Consider the following 10,788-nt stretch of genomic DNA (forward strand, 5'->3'; position numbering starts at 1 on the left):
ATGCATTTTTTTTTCTAATGAAAAAATGAAAAAGCAGTATTATTGAAAAAAATATTACAATCCAAATGAAAATGTAATACTAAATCTAACACAAAAATGTAAGAAAAATAAAATAAAATCAAAATAAATCATATAATAAAAAATGTTATACAAAAATTATGCTACAAATGAATATATTATTCTCTTGAACACAATCATAGTAGGTTAACCCAATTATCTTAACAAATAGCCTTCAGTTAATTTAAAATTTCAAAAATTTTAAAATTTATAATTAATAAACAAATAATTGTTTGCAATAAACATTGCATTGTAATGAAGTTTAAAATAATAATCATAATATATATATAAAAATGTACAAAAAAAAAAAAAAAAACAAACACATAATTAATTAAATGCAATTACCATAAATTCACTGGAATTAGAGAACATTATAGATAGTTTACCCACATGAACTAATGAATACCCTGCAGTTAATTGTATCGACCTAACAGAAACGTGTTCTTTAACATCAAATATGTCATATGAATTTGGATAAGTTGATCGAACTAACAAATATCTATCATTTATAGGTGTTAAAGGTAAGAGATTTGATATTGCATCGATAGCTATTTTTTGTACCACTTCAAACTTGGACAACATGGACTTTAAAAGGTCGTACTGAAATATACTTTGATTAACATTATAATAAATATACTTTCTAGTACAGTCAAATGAGAATGTATCGCATTCAAGCCAAAATACATTTAAGTACGAATTATTTTGCTTTGTGATAAATGGAGTTGCAGAACCTGTGTTTTCTACTCCAATACAATTACTGGTCACTTTGAACTGAGTAACAGGCCCTAACAAGGGTATCATTAATCTATTGTTTTGTGTACATCCTTTCATGTGATAAACAATTGCCAAATGTTCTGTTTTCAAGTCTTTTTTTTTCTGAAAATTAAAACATGGTAAATGTAAATAAGTTTTTTTATAAATCAAATAGGATATGACAAATAAATAGTTAATATTTATAGTCATAATATAGCACTAAAAATGTCTAATTTAAATACTAAAATGTTTACATGAACATTTATTTTAACATTTTAATGGTTGTTTAATAATTATAATAAAAAAGTATAAGATAAAAAACAAAGAATATGTTTTATACTTTTACTTTGAACACTGAAAACTCTTTCTATTTAGGTTTATTTATTAAGTGATTTATTATACTATAGAGTTACAATTTTAAATGATACTGTATTTATTTTACTATAATATATATGTAAAAGTTAGTTAGTTGTAAAGTTTAATAATATTATGCAATTTTTCTAAGTATAATTTTTTATTTGTAGAAATTAGGTATGAATTTCATTTGTAATATGTTTTGTACACAATTAGATAAAATAATTTTGTGTAATGAGTTGGATGGAAAAAATATTATTAGATTTTGAGTTCAAAAATCACTTGTAAACAAACAGTACAATTTATATTCTAATCCAACATTCATTTGAAAAAGTTTCATATTTTATTATTAATAAATAATATAATTAATATATTTACCGTTTTTGTGATTCCAATCATGAGTCTATAGTCAGAGCATTTCATGCTATCAACAATGCATCCTCTTGAACTAAATTCCAGTTCTTTATATGTTTTTCCTGTACTCAAATCAGTAACAAATAATGTACTAATAGCTGGGTGCACCATTGCTAATTTATGATCATATAAATCAAATTTTGTGTCACAATGACTATTTAAGAATTCTTCGTTGAAATCATCCTTATTTAAGCCATAATCAACAGATTTCTGTATCACTTTAAAAAATTTTTTAGTGAATTCAGTTTTTGAAATTGAATACACAAATATAATTGAACAAATTTCAAATACCAAGTACCTTTTGTTACCAATTACTTTGAGTGGATATTTTCTTAATTTAATCAATTCTTCAAATTTATTAAATATAGGCAAAAACTTTTTTTTTAAAGGTTTATTTGCTCCATTTAAAATAACTATTTGAATTGGTTGTTTATGTTGACAATTTATATTGACTATGTAATCATCAGTACAATATGATTGTTCTACATGCTGACGAGGTATATAAATGGTCGGAAAATCATTGTTTTTTATATTCTTTACAATCATTATATAACGGTTAAAAGTTTGCCAATAGTCACATATAGGTCCGAATAATTTTTCCGAAGCTACATCAGCATATCCTATACATTCTGAATCATGTCTTGACCTATCATTCAGACACCGGCTATAATCAATGACTCGTATATTTAAATCTTCACAAATCCTTGCCCATATCTCATTTTGGTTTACATATACACACCGCCACATCTTATTAACTAATTTTAAGTTCAAAACATCATTGAAGTCCAATTGTAGGACAATTTTATTTATGATTTCAAGTGGAAGTTGTTTAAAAATATCATATGGTTCAGATCTAAAAAAAAATCAAATATTATTACATTATTAATAAAATTGGAAGTTGTTTAATAATTGTATGATTGGATTATTAGACATATACACAGTATTATCAATAGTTAAATATTATCTATCCAACTATTACTATGAACTAAAAACATTAAATTAATTTATTAAATGTATTCTGAATTTGTTACTCAGAATAGTTTTTTATTTGTAGTTGGCACTTTATCAGATGGTAATACACTATTTTGATTACCTATAATGAGAGTTTTTTCAAAAGTGTTGATATTAATAGTACATTTTACTTAGGTATTAAATTATTAGAAGCAGTTTAAATTATGATACAATTATTATAAAAATTACACATTTATACAAATAAGTAAATACTTTTAATCTCAGTTGGAATTCCTCATTAATATCTATCTTTGTCTATAAATAAACTTTAATAAACATTTTAAAATGCTAAGTAATTTTAAAAATTCTTAGTTCATTTTCAGTCTGACATTAAAGTATAATACCTACACTAGAATTACTTATAGTAAAATGTATTTTATTTTTACAGGGATTTTTTTTAAAGAGATATTTAATACTGATAACATGTTAAATTTAATCAATTAAAATAATAATTTATATACAAAGTACCTATAGGTAGGTATTTATAATTTTTTGTTTTTATACGCCTACATACTACATAGTTTGATACTTATATGTTATCCCAAACACAGGGTGTCTCAATTCAGTTATCTTGATTACCACTGGTCACAATTCTGTTATTATTATGTTGGTTATTATTTAGTATTTACAATTGATTCAAATAATTATAGATCTTCAAAATTTGCTGAAAAATGTAGTTAAAAATAATTTGGAAACCTTTGGGATCTGATAGAGCATCCATTAATAATGACAGAGATCTATTAATAAACCAAAAATATAATTTTGGACTATTTATTATTATTATTTGACTCTTTACTGTTATGATAATGTTTGATATTATAGTCTATGATAATTTTTGAATAGTAAATACTAGTTATTGATTTTTATTATAAATGGTAGTAGTGGCAATAGGCGGTAGCCAAAATAATGAATAAGTATCCATATTTGTATTGTTAAGCTTTTAAGATTTATGAAAAATAGGTAATAACATAAAATATGACAAATGATAACATACATTGTCGGTACAAACAATCATGTGATTATGGTAGAACAAAAAAAGATGAGATAATAATATCTCTTAACAAAACCGTGAATTGGGTTGCACCTATAAGAAGTACATGCAAGTGAGAGAATACCCAGAAATTGCTATAAAGTTATCTCACTTTACCCTTGGTAGCAGTCATTTAACACAAAACAAAGATGTCTAGTGAGATACTTCAATTTGTTTTTAAATATCAATGGAATCAGTTTTATGAAATTTATATGTAGTGTAAACTTATTTATAAATAATAATAATAATTTTTAAACTCTTTATACACTTTAATAATAAAATATTTAAGTAGTTAATAATATAGGTTATATAATATTATTATTGAGATTATAATGTAGTAGCTATATTACCTATTTAATATTTAATGAAAAATGATATACCTACTAAAATTGAAAAATGTTATAACAATTTCAAATATGCTCCAAAAACAAAAAAAATATCTAGAAAGTTGATTTTTTAAAAATAAAACTAGGTAGGTATCATTAAAACAACTGTTCTCCTTGGTTTTAAAACACAAGAAAAAAAAACGAGATTACATTAAAATAATCCCAGTCCTACTTATCAATTATTGTCTTTTTTTAATGGCTTGTTTGACAATATTATTCAATACATAGTTTTTAATTATCAATAAAATTTTTATTTTACTTAAAAAAATCAAACATCAATGCTGTCATATTATAGAACATCTTTTGTGGTTTTAAATTAGTAAGTATTTATACATTTTTAACATACATATTAATCGGTATATTTTGAATTCCAACAACTGGCTACAAAATTATTGATAATTGTTCAGTGTTGTAAGACAATATAAACCTTAATAAAACTTTTAGGTTGAATTCATCAGCTATTAAATATTCTAAGTACATTAATTTAATAATTGATGAAAATCTCAACTTGACTAAGTTTAATACAAACTATTGACTTATAGTAGTATAGACTTAATTTAAAAAATTTAAAACAACATATTTATCTGTTAAAACTAATTAATGGATCTCTTTTGTCCATGCAATATATGAATTATGTACCTATGTAGTAATTATTAATTATTAGTGAATGAAAAATTGACTTACTTCTTTAATTTACTGGGTAACATGTTTTCTGTTTTTACACCATTAATATTCATATTGCCTGATTCAGTACAATCAATATTCATATTATCTGATTTGGTATTTACACAATCAATATTCATGTTGTCTAATTTTGTTGGAATACCATCAATATTCATATAGTTTGGATTATGCTTTTAAATCATTGACATCTAGAATAAAATTAATATAGATCTGAAAAAAAATACAAAATAAAAGTTATTCATTGGTAGAGGTACATAAATATAGTTATTATTTGATTGGTAACCTATCAAATTAAATCTAATTTTTATGAATAATTTATAGTATAAAGATTCAAGAAAAACAATAAAAATATTGTATGGTTATAGAAAAGTTTTGATGATAAAATATATGGTAAAATTTTAAACGTTTGGCGACACGCAAGACTGAAGGAGGCTATGAAATATAAATTTGGATAGCAGACCCTAAACGCTTTTAAAAAAAAAAAAAAATGATAATAATCAATAAATAATAAAAACATCACGAGTAAATGTGTGACATTGATATATTATTATGGATTTTACGATCGAGAATGGAGGGCATTCTACAAAAACATCGCGTCCGACAAAAGTCAACAGTTTTGAGACAAAGCGCCGAGGTTGTTTACACCGTCGCCAACTAACAAAAATCCTACGATTACTGTAACATCGATCGGAACCGCGTTTATAATATTACCTGAGGTGTTCACGGGAATAAATAGACACAACCCTGTCACACATCACCGTCAGAATGAAATTATTATTATGCACATCGAGCACACGGGAATCGACCGGGCTCAATGGTTTATATTATATTTTATTGTGTTACATCAGAATTCGACGAAACGATTTTAATAAACGAGTCCGACGACGAGTTTTTGAACGGTGAACGAGACACGTCGATGACCATAATAATATTAATAACGACGGTCGATGAGTGACGACGACGACGACGACAACAACAACAACAACAACAACAACAATCGTGTAGTCAACAATAACAACAACAACAAAGATGACAATAGCGTGCGTGTACGACGATTGTGACTCGCGAGGTTACGTACTTACGTCTGTGCGTGCATGTGTATACTGAATGTGTGCGAGAGTGTAATCGCGGTCAAACGACAACGGCGATTGCGGATTGAAGCGCGAACGACGGACGGAACAACGAAATAATAATAATAATAGTAATAGTAATAGTAATAATAATAATAAAGACGACTGCTGTGCGTGACGTTTTGGCCCGACCGAGAATAATAAAAGAATAAAATCGAACACTACCTATAATATTATCCTACATAATGTATCAATGTTATTATTGTTATTATAAAAGAACACACACAACGACAACACTGGCACGAAGTCGGAGCCGCTCGACGACAACGAACGGTAAATGGTGGGAGAGAGGGATAATAATAATAATAATAATAAAAATAATAATAATAACATGTAATAATTACACGTTATCGGGCCGCGGTCATGGTGAGGAATTTGACAACGTTAATTTGTCTGAGGAGCCAACACGGATTAAAAACGAGTTGCGCGACTCAAGCGATTTGATATTTTCACACGCACTCGAAAATTTCGTCGTAGACATTCGGTCGTGGACGATGGAAGCGCTACCAGTGAGTACGGCCCGCGACGTTATCGCGACTAGAATGGTTATCTGCGCACTGTTTCACGAAACCGTCGAAAGCAAAACAATAATTAGTTTAATAGTTTACGACGTTTACGTCTCGTGCGATTAAATTAAATTTTAAACACGCCAAATTATACGGACTATGATTAACGGTTTACGAGTTTTTCTTATTCATACTCTACGACGACGACCTGGCGAATCAAATAACCGACCACTGGACGTCCACTGAGTAATTAATATAATAATTGTGGTGGGTACTGCCGAGTTGCATAAGAAAAAAAAATAATTGACTAAATAGTTTACTGAAATTTAATGGTCCAATTATGGGCCTATCAATCATAGTATTATACATTTCATGATAAATACATCATTCAAAATCTTAGTAATCCATATGTAAATTGACAGTTCAAGCAAAATTAGTGCTCTAGGCAAGATCAAATTTGCTGCCCTTAAAATAATAATGTTATCATTATTTTTAATGCTTTCTTCTTACATAAATGCCACTCTAGCCGATGCCTAGCTCACCTATACCTTGAGTTGACCAACTAGCATTTACATTAATATTACTACCTATATATTATGTAGCCATGTGAGTGGGTATCGACTAGAGTGAAGTTGGGTGACCAATGTTAGATGACTGTTTTTCGAACGATTGGTGGCAATATACTATTATTAATATAAGCCCACCTACTAAGTTTATTGGAAAAAACTATTTGGTTATTTTTTTAAATATAATATATTTGAAGAAACAATGTTTTACACCAATCAACAAAAGCCATATTTCTAAAACGTTTTCAATATCAAAGTTTTTATTTTTAACTTAGGAGGATGTCGTACCTGTATTTGTTGTTCTTGTTTTAGGTGGTTGATATATAGTTTTAAAAAGGTCATAACTGACATATACATTATATCAATATAATTCTACTTATATAATAATCCTAAATTAAATTTCATAGTAGGTCAATTCACTCAAATTTCAAAACAAACAGCACTTAATTGAAACTGGTGAATAAAAATGTGGTATGTCGTACATATTTTAAACGGAGACAACAAATGTAGGTACAACATCCTCTTAAAAAATATAAGTAATAAAGCATAGAAACTATGTCAGCATTCAATTTTCTTACATGCTATCATTTTACAAATGCAGTTTTTATATTTTTAAATTTTATATCCGTTATTGAGGTTATTATTAGTTTCCTATTTAACATTAAATACATAAAAATAATTCTAATCAACTAATATTTCACTTTTATTAATTGCTTATATTATATTTAAATTGTTGCAATACATCATTGACCAATTTAAAGATTAATTTAATTAAATCTTATTTTAAATATGATCAATTATAAACATAATTAAATAATAAATGTCAATGATTTCATTATGATTTAAATTTTTTTAAATGTATCTGTATTATTTGTTATGGTACATAAACAGATTAAGGACTGCATGTCCTTTTTATACTTTACACTAAAGAACAAATTGTCATATGTTGTTATTAATAATTTGTAGTTACATTACTGCAAATTTTAATTTGTCTAATTAGTTTAATTCTGTTAGTTGTTATTTATTATTAAAATTGTAATTCAAAATCTTGATTTTCAAATCAATCAATTAGTCATTGTAAAGTTTAATGATAATTTTTTATCCTAATATTGGATAATATAAATATTTAATTGGTTAGAAATAAATCAAATACCTCCAAAACAAATCTAAATTCAAACTTAAATTATATCTTTTCTGCTTATAATAAAGCAATAAGTACAAAAGTTTTAAATTTTGGTAATTTGCACAACTTTTCTTTCTATTGTTTTATTCAAATAAGTTATGTGTCCTAGAAAATAAAACATTATTCACAATATAGATTATAAACTAGAAATTGGTGTTATCTGTTTTACAGATAAACCTACAGTGAAACCTATCCTGGCCACCTATAAATAGGGAACATTTTTTCTGAAACACCCCTAAATAGCAGACACTTTTATGGCTATTTCATATTGTTTTGATAATTTTTATCGTAAATATAGAATAATCGTGGAATGCCTTAGTAAATATTTATATATCTTTATGATAGTTTTAAGTTTATCTTATCTGTTCATTAAAAACATTTTTAGAGTTTATGTTCTGTGAAGTATCCTATTTGTATTTAGTTGTGTTTATGATTCCATTACATACAAACGTATTCGTAAATGTGCCGTCTTCAACGCAGTTAAATTAGAAAATGCCTTGATACACGAAATTACTATGTATTTACTAAACTTAAATACCTTTGATTTTTAAATGAACTCCAAATTTGTTAAGCAATAAAATATGTATTATTTAAATTTTAAATAAATCTGACCAATAATAAAATATCCATTACATTTAAAATTAAATATTTATGATTTTTATTTAGAACTTTAATGTCTTACAGAAAAATGAAGAACATTGGCGTGCAACGACAGAAAGAGTTTATTCAGGAGTAAAGAGTTTAGTTTATTACTAAGCATTTTACTTGATGCAATATTTTTAGTAAATATTGTTTTATTTTGATAAATTATTCAAATAGCCAAAATTTTCCTATCTTTATATTTTTAATAGGTTCATGCTACAGTTCAATGCAGTTTTATTCAAGGACCCAAGTTAAATATTGATACAGATATAGTCATGTTGGTTCTCAGAAGTATTGAGTATGAACAGTGAATGTGCTTCAAATCAGTGGCGTAACTAGCAGCAAATGTTTGGGTTAGCGAACACTTTTATATGCTTCACCTTCTCTAATGAGCATAATGTGTATGTACCACTTATATGCATAACTTCCTCCTAAATTATTTTAATATAATCATTATACTTACAGTTTTATAAGACGAAAATTCACAAATAACATAATAAAAACTCCATAAAAATGTTTGTGGTCAACACCGCTACCCCATAGTTATACCACTGCTTCAAATTCAGTAAAGGTCTATAATTCCTATTAAATTTCTATTTTTATTACATCTACTGTGAGTGATAAACTTATAATATAAATATATAATGTTGTAAGTTCAGTAGTAACTAATACTGAAATACTTAAATGTTATCGTATATAATGATAACAAAGTTGTATTAATTTAAAATTAATATTTTTAAGTATTAGATTGATGTATAAACTATAAATAAATATTTTATAATGTTTAATATGATTGGCTATAACTGATATAAAAATAACTAAAAAAAATGATATTAATTATATTTTATAAATAAATTGTTTCTAATTAATTCACAATTTTTTTTATGTTACAAATTCAGTATGCCACGAAAAAGAAAAATATTTTACAAATATGGAATGTATATAAACGCTGAGATAGATATTTATTATTTAGACCAGGTTTGGGACATTTATCCATTTACACATGACTGACCACATGATAAAGTTGATATTTAAATTCAAATAAATATAATATAATATTGATCTTTGATAAATTTATTATGTTAAAAAAATATAATATATTATTAATACTGAATAGAAATAAATATAAGCCACACTTCATGAATTATTTTAAAAATGCTCTAAGAATTTTTTTTCAGCTCTTCTACACATTTATAATAATAATAAATATGTTCTTTGTAAAACCAATGCATTATTTTATTTTGAATCTGCATTTCAAAAGTAAACAACTGCATATAAAATGAAAATAAATTATTGCTTTACGATTTGTCCTTTATCAATTTATTATTAAATGTATGTAAATATAATATTATTTAAATAGTAGATACTTAGCTTGTAAAAATTAAAAATGTTAATGCAACAACTTTTAAAATTATGTTTTAAGCACAGTAGATTATAATCTACTGTGGTTTTAAGTGTTAATTACTTATCCATTATGAAATATTTAAAAATAGTTGTATTTTCAGATGCCTTCTTGAAAATGGACAAGGATAAAATGATGAACTGGCTACACTTATTTTCGACATCAATTAAGAATCTAGTTTTGGTTAAATATAGTTAAGAATTCAGTTTATTTTGTTTTCATAATTTTTTATTATGTTTATAATTTATATTATAATTCCTGATTTGTATAGTTTAATGAACCAAACCTAATTGGTTGTTAGGTATTTTTTTACAAATAAAAATTGCTTAATAATGTGTTTTTAAAAATAACTATCATGTTATATATGTATAAGATTTAGTTGTTATAGTCCATGCAACGAAAACTGGCTGATGAGCGACGTGACTCGATAAAATTAATTTATTAACTATTGAAAAACCTAAACCAATATTTTAAATATTATTCATTTAGAATTTGGAATTTATTATCTATATTTAATAAATAAATTAGTATTTTTCATTACTAATTTTTACCTAATATGGTTTTTATATACAATTTATGGACATGTAACATTAATTTAAAAGTGTATATACTATTGTAAAGTATTAATCAATATATTGGACAATGAACTTATAAATTATTTGATCATTTA

The 10,788-nt window shown here is 25.4% G+C and overlaps 1 protein-coding gene and 1 long non-coding RNA gene across 5 annotated transcripts; one reads left to right on the forward strand and one right to left on the reverse strand.

Moving 5' to 3' along the window:
* Positions 1-254: 254 nt before the first annotated feature.
* Positions 255-6,312, reverse strand: LOC107164019 (uncharacterized). Of its 4 annotated transcripts, none has more exons than XM_089217534.1 (4): positions 6,164-6,312; positions 4,690-4,899; positions 1,543-2,431; positions 255-933 (listed from the first exon to the last, which is right to left on the reverse strand). In XM_089217534.1, the coding sequence occupies exons 2-4, from the start codon at positions 4,842-4,844 to the stop codon at positions 385-387; spliced, it is 1,593 nt and encodes a 530-aa protein (XP_089073660.1). In that variant the 5' UTR covers positions 4,845-4,899; positions 6,164-6,312; the 3' UTR covers positions 255-384. The 4 variants fall into 4 exon arrangements, with proteins under 4 accessions (XP_089073660.1, XP_089073661.1, XP_089073659.1 ...); XM_089217535.1 differs by lacking the exon at positions 6,164-6,312 and adding an exon at positions 5,768-6,139; XM_089217533.1 differs by lacking the exon at positions 6,164-6,312 and adding an exon at positions 5,772-6,138.
* Positions 6,313-6,334: 22 nt separating this feature from the next.
* Positions 6,335-10,788, forward strand: LOC107165546 (uncharacterized). The gene is made up of 4 exons (XR_001506094.2): positions 6,335-6,592; positions 8,759-8,856; positions 8,926-9,117; positions 10,222-10,788. It is a non-coding gene; the product is annotated as an uncharacterized LOC107165546 (long non-coding RNA).

The sequence above is a fragment of the Diuraphis noxia genome, unplaced genomic scaffold (assembly GCF_037042655.1).
Source record: "Diuraphis noxia isolate RWA-SAM2 unplaced genomic scaffold, SU_Dnox_SAM2 contig0001, whole genome shotgun sequence".
NCBI classification, from domain to species: Eukaryota; Metazoa; Arthropoda; class Insecta; order Hemiptera; family Aphididae; genus Diuraphis; species Diuraphis noxia.

Excerpts from the sequence above, each read along its gene's own strand:
- LOC107164019 (XM_089217534.1), bottom strand. The coding sequence starts at position 4,844 with ATGAATATTGATGGTATTCCAACAAAATTAGACAACATGAATATTGAT. Across the intron at positions 2,432-4,689 it reads TTACCCAGTAAATTAAAGAA|ATCTGAACCATATGATATTT; the intron begins GTAAGTCAATTT and ends ATTTTTTTTTAG. Across the intron at positions 934-1,542 it reads TGATTGGAATCACAAAAACG|AAAAAAAAAGACTTGAAAAC; the intron begins GTAAATATATTA and ends TTTAATTTTCAG.